The 15,431-nt window shown below is 50.0% G+C and overlaps 2 protein-coding genes across 2 annotated transcripts; one reads left to right on the top strand and one right to left on the bottom strand.

The window, feature by feature from the left end:
• Nucleotides 1–8,114: 8,114 nt before the first annotated feature.
• Nucleotides 8,115–9,676, top strand: SPBR_08405 (mannan polymerase II complex MNN10 subunit; the record flags this gene model as incomplete). Its single annotated transcript, XM_040766643.1, has 3 exons — nucleotides 8,115–8,541; nucleotides 8,651–8,939; nucleotides 9,013–9,676. 3 exons carry the CDS (start codon nucleotides 8,115–8,117, stop codon nucleotides 9,674–9,676), a joined length of 1,380 nt encoding a protein of 459 aa, XP_040614612.1.
• A 2,015-nt stretch (nucleotides 9,677–11,691) lies between these two features.
• SPBR_08567 (uncharacterized protein) lies at nucleotides 11,692–12,735 on the bottom strand (the record flags this gene model as incomplete). The annotated part of the gene is made up of 1 exon (XM_040766805.1): nucleotides 11,692–12,735. The coding sequence occupies one exon, from the start codon at nucleotides 12,733–12,735 to the stop codon at nucleotides 11,692–11,694; it is 1,044 nt and encodes a 347-aa protein (XP_040614611.1).
• Nucleotides 12,736–15,431: the final 2,696 nt, after the last annotated feature.

The following is a 15,431-nucleotide window of genomic DNA, read 5'->3' as shown; positions in this document are numbered from 1 at the left end:
CCTGATCTAGCAGCAGGCGCACTCCTCGCTGCAGCCGCAGCAACCACACTCCTCAAAGAAACCGCCGCGCATCGTCGCTTCTGGCTGCATCTCGGGCTGCGCCTGGAGGGACTTTTGAGCGTTAGTAAAGACAGAAAAACAAATGCAATTTGATGCCAAGAGGATGCCAAGCTGTGCCACGAGGGACGATGCCGAATATACATACCGGCTGCTCGGTGACAATGCTGTCGTCGGCGTTGACAGCCATGGGCTGCTGCTGCTGGGGAGCGTCGGTGGAAGGCATGTTAAGGGATTGGTTTCGGAAGAAATAAATCAGCTCTTGACAGTTTGCTGCATAAAAGAAACAGTCGGATGAGTGAGTGTAGGTAATTCTAGAGTTGGTTTGACAACAAGCAAAAGTAAGGTGAAGAAAGAGAAAACGGTGCGACGAGATCCGGAAAGTGTGCTCCTTTTTATGTACAGCTTGAGCTTGAGTGATGACGGCTATTTTGTCACTTCCCCTCTGTTTTCCTCTTTTCCATCTACATCCAGTTTTGCATTCAGGAAAACCTGCCGCGCTGCGGGAAGGGGACTGCTCGTACTGGCAGGCGGAGGGAGAGTGAGGAAAGGAAAACGATGGCAACGTGGGCCATTGAGGAGCCCAGACCACGGTTGCCCCTCTTGACACGTATGTTGACCACGCCGCTCTGACTTGTCTTCCCTGTAGAGAAGCAACATGGCTCCGGAGTTGCATTTGGGACCGATTGCCTCCCTGACTCGCGCATCTAGACGCACCTGCAAAGTATGGTGTGGAGCTGGTGCATCCTACGCTGCAAGGTCATACCCAAGCATAAACACCGTTACGACCCTGTCACGGAAGCTGACCACGGATGCACACGCTTGCAATTTGCTGGTGACACGTAAAGAGACAGCGAGGAAACCAGAAGCCGAAAACGCCACCCCAATTTGACAGCAGAACGCACTGGTACAGGAAAGCTTGTTTTGTCCCGTTTTAGGTGGCGACGATTTGGGACAGGGATCATACAAGAGAGTCCAATGTAAGAAGCAAGGAAACTCGGTTGTAGAAGCAGCAGCAAACGCAAAGAGTCATACGCAAACTGGTTGGAGTTTGATGTGGTGTTGCTGTCCCCTCGTCATAGGCGTGTTTTAGAAAAGCGGGAAGCGCAGACAGGTACGTCAGAGTGAAAAGGCCTGCACACGCAGCATGGCTAATTTTGGCTACGTGAATGAAAGAACGGTGAAGACTTCTGCTCTGTGCTTTTGCCCTTTCCACTTTCAGAAAAGCACGGTTCGGCAATTTTAGACAAAGAAGGAAGGACGTAGCAGGACTCAGACGCATAATGGCCCAGAAATGGAAAGTGCGAGGCACAAAAGCCACAACGGGATTCATTGAGCGAAGGGAGCGGATGCAAAGCCCGTGGAAAGGATGGCTTTTCTGAGCAAACACGAGCCCGAGGCAGCTTCATACTTAAAACCTTCGACAAATTTCTCCGGTGAGGCGGAAGTATTTGGTTTGACATTGGCCAATAAAAACTAAAAAACTTAAAAAAAAAAAAAAATTAAAGAGAGAGAGGGGGAGAGACCGAGAAAAGATGACAAGCAACAAAAAACATTTATGTGAAGACAAACTAAAATTGGCGATCGAAACGGACACACTCGTTTTCTTCAACCATGCCGCTGATTTTGTTTCCAATAGATTCACCTCGCTTTACGAGCGGTGTGACAATATCTGAGCTGTTCGTAATGCATTCCTTTTGTTTGCCTGCCAGTGAAATACCGATCTCCAGTCCTTCCTTGTTCCCATCGTTCTGTCCGTGCCACTCTTGATAGCTGGGTGTTCTTATGAGTGTTTGTAGGAGCACCTCACTTGCTTTACATATATGCTAGCAGCATCCGTTTCTTCACTCTCCTTGTAACAACACATTGAGGGACAATGACGTCGCGCCGTTCTGACCTGTACCATAGAAAGACCGAACACGGCTGAGGGTCCGACACAAGAACCTTGCATAGAACACGGTCTAGAGTCTGACGAAAGAACGTCAAATAGTATTTCCCGACGCGACGGCCGGCCGCTGTAGGAGGAGGTAGCCATTTCTGGCTAAACATGGTCTCCCTATTTTTCTATAGGAAACGATGGACGTGAAATTCTAGAGATTATCCGCTACACAGCACACAGGACCATCGGGAGCAAGGACCGGAGAATGTGGAGATCGGGTCCGGTTTGCATCTCATACCAGGCGGAACTAAGCAAGCAGCTGTTTGCCTCCGGTTCGGAGCTCTCCTCCGTGTGCGCAACGGTAACTTGCTTTGGTTGTGGGTCAGTAACAGCTTAGGAGGTTTCGCGGTAAAACGAAGGCAATTATTGCCTTGGAATGGAAGTCCTTGAAAGCAATGCAGCGTCAGGTGGTCTTGGAGAGTCTCCTGTGAGTCTCTGACGCAGTTGGAATCAAGTTTGATACGCTACGTACAGCCCCTTTCCTTTACCTTCTTGCATATTTACGCCCAGTAACAGTGTGACCGTACTGGTGGCAGTGCTATTTGAGACCTCCAAACAGAATAAATCTCGATCGCCCATCACGTCGCTTATATCCACGACGAATGGCTGGATAGTGTTGGGAGACATAGTAAAAGACGAATAACATGAAATTCTGTTGAAATGACTACATACCCTAAAGCAAGAGTGTTGTTTTTATATATATATATATATAATATCTTCTTATTGTGGGGTATTTTGACGCACAAAATAATTGTCGTTGTTGTCTAATCTTAGATGGTTGATTTTCGTATAGTTTTTGGAAGAAAAAAGAAAGAAAATATCAGGTCTTAACGTTTGTTCATTATTTTTTTCATTCATAGTTTACATATATAATTTAAAAATAGACGACCTAAAACGGCGGCAAATGAATATAAGTCACTCCAAAGCAGTCTCTTGTCTCGGCGAGTACTACATGAAAAGCTGATTTGCAACATGCAGTGTAATATGTGCGTCGTCGGACGCCGGAAAGGGCCGATGACGTTGTGACGTCAACATTGTTCTGCTTACACTGAAGCCCAAAATATCGGTCCTTGCACCATACAGCCTGAAATACATTGTGAGATGTCAACGACGCATTACCGATATCACAAGCTTTGCTTCAGTTTGCGCCTGATTTAGTTTAGATGTCATTGGCTGATGCAGTCCACCTGCTATTGGGCATAGACTTTCTGCTGCCACTGACACACACCAAAAGTTTACACCGTGGGATGTAGAGATCTTCAGGGCCCTGGTCTTGCTTATTGGTCACCGGCTTGCAGTTGGCAAATTCTGAGACCAATTCGGTCACATGACCTGTCATCGGCTGTCGAAGTTTAGCGTCGCCGTTAGCTTCCACGTTCGTGGCTGTTGGTTCTAAACTCTACCTCGTACCTTTGTGTTTTTGTAACTTACATTTTAACCAAGAAAATTTAACCGAGAAAATGTCAAGAAAATGTCAAGAAAATGTCAAGAAAATGTCAAGACAAATGACTAAAAATCTCTTCACTTGGGGCCTTTCGATCGCCCAGAATATCGCATCACTTCCTTCAAAATCTCTACTGACCAAATATGGTCCTAATTTCAACCCCCTTTTTATCGAATGCGACGGACTCTTCCACTAGGGCAAGCCGTCGACAACCTGTTTTTGCTTTTTTATCCCTTCTGGCCAGGAATACCCAGTTGTGTTGTAGACCTTGAGTTTTCTGACGTTCGTTTGCTTTGCCTCCATTAGCCAACTTGAAGGATCGACTAGAAGAAAGTTTGTTTCGATTTGCGAATGTTGGAAAGACTCAACGGGATCGACACATTGGCCAACTAGCCCACTACGATTTGGCTCAAAGATCTCAAGTAATACGACCTACGAAGTGTGATTTTCCGGCCAGCGATACGCGGTGTTGATCTCGTAGTTGACTAGAGCGTCTTTGTTGTCGGTCTCTGTACCTCTGTTCCCATCGCGTAGGTAGTCTAGAATGGTATTTTAAGGAAACTCGCTTTTCTTTCATGAGAACCTGCCACCTAACGGATGTGTTATGGTCATCGTTCTGGAAAAGAAGAGCATTGGACTGGCTAAAGATTAATATTCAAACAATGCAATAAATACTGTCGCTCTGTTTGCGTTGTGAACCGTAGCAGCAGCTTGGGATATTGATAAAGGCTGGATAGGTCTTTAACTACGTACGGTGTAATACGATGTAGATCCCTGTGCTACCTCGTGGGACGTAGGCCTTTTTCGACTTCTTGGCACGGCTGGTGCTGCCTCTGACGCGATACAGGGGCGTTAAGCGGCTGATCAAAAAGGGAAAAGAAGGAAAGGGGCTGCTTAGGAAAGAATAAAAAAGGCAGAGAATTAGGAATAGGGGTGACAAAGGAGAGAAGCCTACCCCTGGCTAGTGAAGGCTTGGCCGGGTCAACTTGTCTTTACGCACATTGCTACTCTATTTTCCCTCTGTGGTGGTTTTGAGCCTTTGACTGTGTGGCACTCTGTAAATTGAGCAGCCAAATAGCCACATTCATTGGCTGGGCGCTCTGTGCTCCGATGATTTTGTCACTTGTCAAAATCTCGAAGCGGCGCTACGCCCCTTGCCCGTCTTCATCTCTACCCCTTTTTGCTTGCGTAGTGGGGGGAAGCTCAAGATGCAGGGAGAGCTTTAGTTGGTGAGGATAGGACCTGGGCGGCCAGGGCCAAATGGATCCTCACTTTTGTTGTGCTGTGCAGATATGGATTGGCATCTAGTTCCACAGGGGCTAAACCGCCATACGACTTACAGATGAGCATATCTGTACCGAGTAACTACATTGCCAGAGACGGAGGCTTTTTCCCGTGATCATTTAGGCGTGCGGCCAGCAGCAGTGTGTAGTACGTTGTAGTTATTGTTTTATCGCTCTTGTCAGAATTGTCGATCGAAAAAAGAAGTGGCTGCAAAAGGCCTCCTCGAGACGTTGTCATGTTGCTTACTGTGTCTTGTTGTAGCTCGTTTTCTTGATCTCCTCCGCCTCCCCCATCTCCTGCTCAACACTCAAGATACAAGTGTTAGTCGTTGATGCGCTGTTCGGTTCCAGAGCTTTGTGTGGCACTGTGATTTTCTGTGCATGATTTGGCTCAGTTATGGTTGTGTTGTGTGTTTGTTTGCCAATTCTATGCCAATAATTCGACATCCACTTTCAATTTCCCCTTCCGCCAACCGAGTGGAGCCTGGACCAGCATACAAAAAGATGCAATGCAGATATTCTGGACCGCCTGAGGTAAAAGAACAAAGGGAACAGAACACAACAAAAAAAAGAGGCCGAACAAGAGGGTAAACACCGACGAAAAGTACTACCTGTCCTTTCGTCAGCTAGCGGCGATAGCTGATGATCATCATCAAGGCCGGATGGCTAGATTGCTAGATATTTAAATGTACCTGATACGACGTAATTACTCCGTATGTCGTACACGGTCGAGAAAGTCTGGCACTCCTCTTTTTTTTTTTTTGTTTTCTTTTTTTTTTTTTTTTTTTTTGTTAGCAGGGGTGGGATAATGGAGCCCGAGCGATGGAGAGAGACGAAAGGCTGATAACGAACTGATCGCGTTTTCAATTTGATAATACTTCATACTAGTTGACACTGTTAGACGAACGGAAAGGGACAGAGTTGGGTGGACAAACCGCCTCGCCGCTACAACCACACAAGCCCTTCCCTGTCCGATTATAGTTCGGTGTTGAGTGACTTGAATCCAGCAAAACTTCAATCTGAAGAACCGAGCTGGTGGCCCTTCGCCTTACTGCCGCCGCTTTAGGAGAAACGCCAGCCCGGCGTGCAAAGGCCCCTTCGAAGACGACACTGAAAGAAATAAAACAGACAGGGCTCCGAGGAGAAGGGTAAATAAAAAAGCTTCCCAAAAGCCGCCCCAAAACGACCTCAAGACATGGATGAGCACAAACATGGGTGCGAAATATTCGCTGAACGCGAAAATAGGGGGCTGCATAAGGCGATGAGCACCGACCAGACAAGAGCGAATGCCAGTGGACCCGCCATAGCTGCCAATGATTTCCATCCACCGCAAATCGTATACGCCGTAATTCTATGCAGGAGCGTTTGCGGCAAGAGCGACCAACGGCGGCAAATGTATGCTCCATCGCCGGGCGGTTCTTTCTGTGCGTAAAATATCGTCGAGGGCAATTCGTTGCATGTTTTCCTTTTTGCACTGCCACGGCTAGCCAACCAGAGAGCAGGAAATCGAGAGCAAAACTGAGAAAAGCCTTACAGGGGAGAGGGGAGACGGATAGGAGCACGGAACAGCTGCCCAGTATTCACTCTACGAAGTACATAAAAGGCCCGTACGAAATAGCGCGAGATAACGACATGTTGGCGTTTCCACACCCCCATTTGCTGCTCCTTTGGCAGGAACGAACCACTGTCACACACACGCCCCAACGTGCTTCCATCTCCCAAATTGCGACAAGGAAGAGCAGGATTGAACAATAAAAGGGAAGGAGCGAGCCGGTGAAAACTGTAAAAGGGGGAAGGAACGCAGCAAAATGCACGTAGAGGAGATTTCCAAAACATCAACGAGCTTCCACTTCGCAAGCCATCTGCATCTTTTCTTCTTTCAACTCGTTATTTTCACCCGCATCCTTTCGTATTGATCACGTCCCCCGCCAGCCACCTTTGTCGGACTTTTGGCACACTCGACCATTTTTTCGTACTAGCCTCGCAACCGACGAAGATCAGGCTGCACACCAACCCGACAAAAAGCCACGAGATACGGAGTACGAGACGCACGAATACCACGCCGAAAACGAGAACGCAACAGCCAGACTCCAGACAATTCCTTTACAGGCTCTTCGCACTGCTCAGCCCTTTTCTGTCCCGGGCTGAGACCCTGACCCCCAAACAATCCTGCCTCCGGACCTCCTCTGCACCTGCGTCTTGGCTTGACCCTCTGGCTTAATCCTTCCCATGCATCTCATTGTCTGACTGCGTCTGCCGTTTCCGTATCCCTTTCTTAGCTGTTCCCTTGTCCCGACAGCGTGGCTGTTTTACCGTGCCTAATTACCTGACCGCCACACTACACCACCGAGTACGCTCGTCACCTCCACCGCTTGACTGACAGCTCACCACCCACCATCCTATCCCTCCTGCTCGTCCATCCAGGCGATCTACCGATCAGATCAGAGACAAGGACGGCACCAGTTGAGCTGAAATCGCCTCCTGCGAACGGCCAGCCAATTCTCCTAAAACCTCCCTAAAGTCTTCCTAGCGGATACACGAGTCCCTCCAAAACGAACACGGGTTGGTAGTGGCAATTGCACCGACTCGCCCGTGCCTAGTGCCAAAATAACAAAACCGCAGGGTCCAAGACGTTGAGAAAAAAAATTGGGGAACGATTTTGGCACCTGTTTTCCAGCGCACGATTTCTTTTCTTGTCCTCCCGCCAAACTCGTGTCCTTATCCGTACCATCTTCACCAAGTCGCCTTCGCTCGCTATACGAGTATCCCCTCCACCCTTCCCTGATCGTTTTGGAATTGAGAGCTTTCGTTCCTACCTACCCTGGTTTAGTTTTCATCATCATTTTGTCCTTCCTCGTTTCCTTTGTCCCCGTTCCATCTCCTTTCCCTTACTCCCTTTTCCATTTGTGATCAGTTTGGCCTGTCAAGTGCCATTCTGGTGACGTGGAACATAACACCGACCAACCTGGCTTCTTCAACACTTTCCACCGCGTCCTCCTCTTCCTACAGCGACCGACCACGGACGCACCGCCGCCGTTCATCGAGCATTGGTCCTCCGTCGCCGCTGTCGTTGGACGGTCACTCGTCGCAACACTTGGGCGTGAATGCCCGTCAACCGCCCCTCTCACCAATACCCGGTATGTTACCTACATTCCAGTCGACCACAACTGTCTCAAAACAACGAGAGACAGCGAGAGACAAACGAGACACAACGAGAAACAGCGCCAAATCCGGCCCTTGTCTCTGCTTCTCTGCTCCTGTTTGCGCCTGCGCTCTGCTACTGGTCGCGGTAATGTTTTTACGCTTCCGGAGGGACACACAAGGCTAACCTTTTCTTCTGCTCTGTTCTGTTTCTTTCTGCCCCCCTCGATTAGGTACGCCGAACATCAACATGTCTCTTTCGCGGAGTCCCTCTCCAAGCCCCGACGGCGGTTGGTCCAGCCCTGGCCTGAACATCAACGGAAGCGGTCGTTCAAGCCCATCCAAGTCGTACGGCGACTCGAATGGCGGCTCAACCCTACATTCGCGCAATTCGGGCGCAAGCAAATACCCATCCTTTGCCACACAGAACCAAGGCTTCTTCACCAGACACATGCGCCAACTCTCGAGCAGTTTACCACGCTTCAACGCGAACACCCCGACGTCGCGCGCCTCATCGTACTCTGACAAGGACAAACCAAGAGGGCGGTGGGAATTTAGCAAGTCGTCGCTTCTCGGACGCGTGAAACTCTTTTTTGCGCACATGGGGCGCACAACGAGAATCCGCTGGGCCATCGTGCTGGCGTTACTTGCCGCGATATACATATTTTACCATTCCCGTGAGTGTTAAACCGTTGTGCCCCTTTGTCTGCACGTGTTTCTCCGACGGTGCTGCTCTGAGCGGTGTCAATTTCGGCCAAAATGCTAACATGGTGATTCTTGCTGCAGCTCTTGTCTACTATTGGCGGAGAACAGCATGGCTGGGCGGTGGAGAGAAGTTTGTCATCATCCTGGCTGCAAACGTTGGCGGTGGTGTCATGGAATGGAAGGGCGCGCGCGAGTGGGCGATTGAGAGAGACAGTACACGAAACAAGAAGCGCTACGCCGCGCGCTGGGGCTACGATCTCGAGATTGTCGACATGAGCACGAAGAAACGCTATGCTCACGAGTGGCGTGAGAGCTGGGAGAAGGTCGATTTTATCCGGCAGGCGATGCGGAAGTATCCCAAGGCCGAATGGTGAGCACGCACTCTTTTTCTCGCCACATTGATTTGCTTCATACCCGACAAGTCTTAGTTCTAACGCCTACAGGTTTTGGTGGCTGGATCTCAACACATTTGTCATGGAGCCCTCGTACTCACTGCAGGACCATATCTTCAACGACCTCGAAAAGCATATCTACCGCGACATCAACGAGTACAATCCCCTCAACCTCACCCATCCCTTCAATGACGTATACCTCGACGACGTGTCACGGAGCACAGTCGGCAATGGCCAGGCAGACTCGGTCAACTTCATTCTGTCGCAGGACTGCTCTGGCTTCAACCTGGGCTCCTTCTTCGTGCGCAAGAGCGAGTGGACGGACCGTCTGCTCGACGTGTGGTGGGACCCTGTTTCCTACGAGCAAAAGCACATGGAGTGGGAGCACAAGGAGCAGGATGCCCTGGAGCAGCTCTACACGGCACAACCTTGGATCCGCCAACACATGGCCTTCCTTCCCCAGCGCATGATCAACAGCTTCCCCGAAGGCGCCTGCTCGGAGAATGGCAACAACACACGTTTCCATTACGAGCAGAATGACCGTGATTTCCTCGTCAACATGGCTGGCTGCGAATGGGGCCGCGATTGCTGGGGCGAGATGTACAACTACCGTGAACTTAGCTACTACCTCAACCGTTCGCTGTGGGAGCGGTTTAAGGAGGATCTACTGTGCGCCGCCTGGTTCAAGCTGACGGGCCAAAAAGTCAAGTTTTAAGAGACGGGTGGCCAGCTTTTGCTCCACACTACCTGTGTCGCTCATCCTATATTGTTCACGTTAATACGATCTTGACGACCTACCGCGTTTCTTCTCTCGGGCATTTCGACAACCCCCCGTCTCTCGACGACTGCTGCGACCGAACACACATCCTTTCTCGCCCGTCACATATTTCTATCTATATACCACGACTATCTTCCACAATACCAGACGGTGCCTTCTTCGCCCTCCGATTACATATACCTCGCTTTGCAGGTTGACGATTTTTCATTTGCTTTTGCTTTGACGCCTTACTCCCCATCGTGGAGAAGGCCCATGGGATAGATTGGTGAGGCACACCAGGATATTGTGCCTAGGACAAAGGGTCCTGAATCGCCATACCTCAAAACCTCGTTGCTGCATATTTTGTTATTCGCTTCTTAACTCTTTCCCGCAAGCTTTCTGGTACACTGCTTCCGCGAGACAGTCCCCCGTTAGGCCGTGTGTCCAGACTTTTTCTTGCACACACAGCGTTGTCACAATTTTGGCACTTTTATACTTTTGACTTCTACTTCGACCTTTTGTTCTTTTCATTTTGCTTTTTTGGGCTTTTTTTTTGCCGATTCATACATTGCGTTTGTGTGTTGCTTGTTTACATTTGTTTACCGGTTCCTGTTTTCTGGCTGCTTTCTTGGAACCGTTTCTGTGTCCCCTTCTTCGACTCTTTGTGTAATAACTCAAGTTTTACCAATTTTTTTTTCATATATGGGGAGGGTTTTACTACATTTGATACACTATGGAGTATTCGGCAGGATTTGTTGATCGCCTCATCTTCTCGTCTTTTCGTTCCTGTCGGAGCAAAATATAGATCATTTTGAAAACCAAGACAAAATCCAACACAGACTTATTTTGCTCAAATTTACTGTTGCATTTGCCTAACGAGTGGTGGAGAGTACATCATAAACGGCTCCCTTGAGGGGGCATGTGATCAACTGCGACTAGACTGAGAAACATTTCTGTGCGAGACGGGCGACTATGGGCCGAACTGGGGAGTTGTTGACTTTTACCGCCGCCCAATGGGAAGGCTGCGCAGACGAGCAAGTTTCGGGAGATCCGACCATGTGTGTTAAAAAAAAGACTACATGACGTATCTGGAAAAGATCCCATCGAGTTCTTTGTTCCAAGAGACGTAGTCGGCTTCGTCAATCTTGTATGTCGTACTAGGGGAGCATGCAGCTCGAGGCAGCTCAAAAAAACGTGGGTTTTTGACAGGTTGTATGGGGTAATTACGTTTTTGTACATTCACGTGAAAGTGACTTTGTTGTGGCTTGCACCAAACACGTACCGTTTGCGTGTTGTATCACATGCGAGAAGAAGCAAGCATTATGGAGAATGGTTTAGGTTTGAACTTCATATGCAGGATATGAAAATTGAAAATATGAATAAAAATTAATATGTACAAAAGAAGCGAAAATTGGCCATATATCAATGGGCACTCGGAAGCAGTCACGAATGTGTCAAACACTCGACGCCGGCGGGTGGTGAATGGCAAAAGGCAATAAAAGGGGGGCAAGAGAAGTGAAAGGGGGCGCGTAAAAAAGACAAAGACAACAAAACCTGCTGCCAAAAAGTGTACAAAGAAGCCAACCCAAACCAAAATGCTCTTTGTACTCAAAAGAGAAGTATTGCCAAAACGCAATAAAAAAACCAAGGCAGAAAGTTTCTCAGCGCGGGGAGAGAAAATGCAAAGGGTATGCAAGCCACAACAAATCTGAAGCGAGAAAAGAAACAGCACTCGCAGAGTGACTTTTGTACAGAAACCAAAACGCATGAAAGCAAAGTGCAAAGGGTCTAGGGTATTATGAAGGGAAGATTGCTGGGGAAAGATTTTTGATGTGATGATGGGGAATGGGGATTCTAGGGAACGGTTACCATCTGTCTTGAGAACCGGGCGCTGTTTTATTACCGCTGGGGGAGGGACGGGGACGGGGACGTTGGGGGGGGGGGGGGGGGCAGGGGTCGGAGATGGAGCGCGACTATGCCATGAACGGCACAGGCACAATGCCTTCCTTCTGTTTCTGCTCCGTCTTTGGCGGGCTCCGGCGCTTGGTTGAACCGGTGCTGGCAGCTTGGAAGACCTTGACGCTGTTGATCAGCCAGTAGGCATCAACGAATGCGGCGGTGTTCTGCTTGACGTAGGCTTCGCACGTGCTTGCAAGAGGCGCGCAGGTAGAGTCCTGATCCCACACCTTGCCGGCCCAGTCGCCGCAGAAGGTCGTGTCAAAGACGATCTGCTGTGCCGAGAAATAATGGTCAATGTCGCAGCCGGTGAACTTGGCCATGGGCGTGCCAAAGGTGGACGTGTCGGGGGTGGCATCAGAGACGATGCTAGCAGCCTGTGCGGTGTTCCGCGCAAAGAACCACACAGAGATGGCCTGTGAGGTGAGCTCCATGACGTAGACGCCACCGCCGTTCTCGTTGAAGGCAGGGCCGTAGGCATTGGTGTTTGTTGTGGAGAGCGAGCAACCCTCAAAGCCACCGTTAGCACCGCAGTCAACTGTAGAGGCGCCGTTACTGAATTTGGTGCCAGAGGAGGAACCAGAGCTGGACATGGTGCAACCCGGGGCGGTGTGCAGTGTGATGGCGTCCGTAGACTGGCTGTTGACACCCTCAATGATGTCAATCTCACCGCCACCGGGCCAGTTCGGGCCCAGTGTCCAGAAGGCAGGCCAGACGCCGCAGCCGACGGGCATGTGCTGGATGTCGGCAATAAAGAGACCCTTTTCGTAGCCCTTGTTGCTGGTGATGCGGGTAGAAGGACGGCCGGACGCCGGGTTCGCCGTGTTGTGGTCAGCGCCCAGGTAGACCATGTTGTTGACGTAGCCAGCAAGGCCACTTTTGCTGGCTGTTTGGGCGTCGACGTACTCCACGAAACCGTGGGTAGGGTCTGGGGCGTCGAAGAATTCAAAGCCAGAGAAGAAGTTTGTGTTGTTGTAGTTGTCCACCAGAGAATAGGAAGCGGCCTGGGCGGTGGCAGCCAGCAGGGTAGAAGCAAGAGCGACGCGAGCAACAGACTTCATTTTGAAATTTGTGTTGGGCTGTCGGTAATGTGTGGTGTGTTTGGTGTATGAATAAAAAGCAGAGACTCTACTGAGACCGAAAGTGTCCAGCACAATGGGTCATGAAATTTGGTGTCGAGTGCTTGTTGTGTTGCACGAGAGAGAATGCACAGGAGTGAGTGAGTGACTCTTTGCTGAAGGGTGTTGGTGTTGATGTTGCTGATGATATAGCAAACTGCCGAGAGTTTATTGACTGAGCAAAGTAAACATGCAAAGGATGGTTTGAATGATGAACATGAAAAGAAAGACAAGGAGGGTGGTCTGTCTTTATAGCATCATGGATGTCTCGAGAAATTTCTAAAAAACGGACAATGAATGTGAACACAAAGCACAAAAAGAGGGAGGCCAGACGTGCCAGACGATGTTGTCCTTTTTTTGCTTGCGTTGATTGTGTACGGTGAACAGCTTTCACCTTTGTGAAGAAAGAAGGGATTGGTGCCAGCCACGGAAAGAATGTGAACAAAGTGTAGGGCAAAGAAGTGTAAAGTGACGAAAAGAGACCCGAACAAGCGAATTCAGATACCAAGCTCGTGTTTTTTTACGACTGCATTTCCAGAGATGGCTGAACTTGAACGGAAACGGATCGACGATCTTTTAAAAAGGCAAGACGAAAAATCGACTCAAAACGTAGCGAAAGTACAACATAGAGACACAACAGCTAGGCTGGGCCACCAAGTATTGAGACACCGGGAGGCCCCGCAGATCAGGCCCAAGTGATAGGGCAAGCAGCACGCGTCGAGAGGACGTGCAAAAAGCAAAAGATCCAGACGGCTTTGCGCAGGCCGCCAGCCGGGCATCGGAATGTTGACGTCCCTCAATAGGTTGAGCCAAGTGTCTCACTTGAAGGACAAGTGGACTCAAAAACCGCACTAGCAGGCCAGACCGTGTAATTTGGGACTTTTGGTGCGCATTTTTGCGCCTGCACGCAACGACAAGACGCTCGCGCGATACGCCCAGAGGCCCTGAATAGCAAACGTGGAAGTCCCATTGTGGATCTTGGTCTTGTAGAGATGCGGCTGCCGATCGGTGACGGTTGACGAAGACGAGTCGCATCCGGAGGTGTTCAGGGGTTAGCGTGGCTCGTGAACGCCACCGAATCCAGAACGAATACAGGAACAGGCATAGAAAGGGTCTTGCAGGCTCAAGGGTCTTTGTTGTTGTTCGGAAGATCTTGCCTGGGTCAGGGCGCATGCGAGTTTTGGTCCAAGTCGTCGAGAGCGAGTCAAAGGCAGGGGCCGCTTCCGCCCAAAACGGGCCAGCAATTTTGAGCCCAGGATGGCCAGCCCCGGCTCCCAAAATACTCAATAAGCTGGTCTGGTCTGTATTGGCGAAATCATAAAGACCAGCGACCAGGAGCGTGACAAACGCGTGGGCCAACCCTTGTTCTTGGGGGACAAAGCAAGGGGCGAGAGTGGCTGCCCACGCAAGAGACATAAAACGACCTTTGACTGATGGTGTTGGGCGTTGTAGTCACGTCTTTTTGTTGGAACAACAAAGACATCCAGGGACAGGGTCTCAAGGGGCAGATGGAAAGGGCAACGCCGATGAGAGACAAGGGACGGCAAATAGCAGAACAAAGCAAACGTCGAGAGAGAGAAGAAAAGGCAAGAGGCAGGAGGAATGCGGGACAGTTGCGCATGCATTCCAACGGTTGCCAGCTCCTTGAAAAGACTCGTCCAACGGATGGATCTGTAGCCACAGGCGCTGGCTGAACGGGCGCTTGTGAAGCGACTGCACTAGCGCGCATTCCAGAATCTGGCCGAGTCAGGCTTGGCTGCCTGTGGCGGTGGGCGTTGGTTCTTGGCGATTTTGACGAACGGCTGCATGAGAAAGTGAGACGACAGAGACGAGAGACGAGAGACTTGAGAGTTGAGAGTTGAAGGATCGAACTTAAAAAGGATCGACTGGAAAAAAAAAGGGGGGGGGGGGGGGATGTGTGTTGCACTCGGCAAGGATTGGGCAGGAGCCGCTGGATGAAGAAACAACGACCGGGTTTCGAAAGAGACCTGGTCTGCAGGATTTACGGAAGGAACCACCAAGCGTTTGCTTGGCAGCCAATGGTCGTGTTAGTGCTTGCCTATTTGCCTGTTTTGGAAGCTGCGTCTATGTCTACGAAGTACGGAGCACACTCAGAAGGAAAGTGGCCGCCGACCACGAAACAAACGAGGATTGAGAAAGAATACAAAAATACATTCAATTTTTCTTTTTCGGCCCCGACCACGAAATAAAACTTACAATGAACGACAGCCTCTCCGAGCGCATCATTCCTCACTGCGGAAGCCGACGTCTTTGCCCAGCGCGGCTCCAAGACATTTAAGCACTAGCGACATTCCAGTCCGCTTTGGATAGTTTCTTCTTTCATCTGTTCCCTCTCATCCTTTTCTTTTTGTCATCTGAATTGCCGGATCAAGACAATGGGGCCCGCCTGAACCGAGAGACAGCTGGACCTGATCGTCGCGACGTAGATCCCAGGGTCCAAAAAGTCCAGAACTTTGCGACTGAGACGTGCAAAAAACAGTGAGGTGTTGCTTCTTCCAGATGCTGCCGTATGCCGGCAGTTGAAAGCGAGAGACAAGCCAAACGCACAGCCCACCCCACCGCTTAGGGACCTGCGACCCTCGAAAAGCTGGAGGCCGAGGCCTGGCCAGCCAGTCGAG

Source organism: Sporothrix brasiliensis (assembly GCF_000820605.1).
Source record: "Sporothrix brasiliensis 5110 chromosome Unknown Cont22, whole genome shotgun sequence".
NCBI lineage: Eukaryota > Fungi > Ascomycota > Sordariomycetes > Ophiostomatales > Ophiostomataceae > Sporothrix > Sporothrix brasiliensis.
Note: the sequence above shows the minus strand (reverse complement) of the source record. Positions and strands in the feature narration are given on the sequence as shown.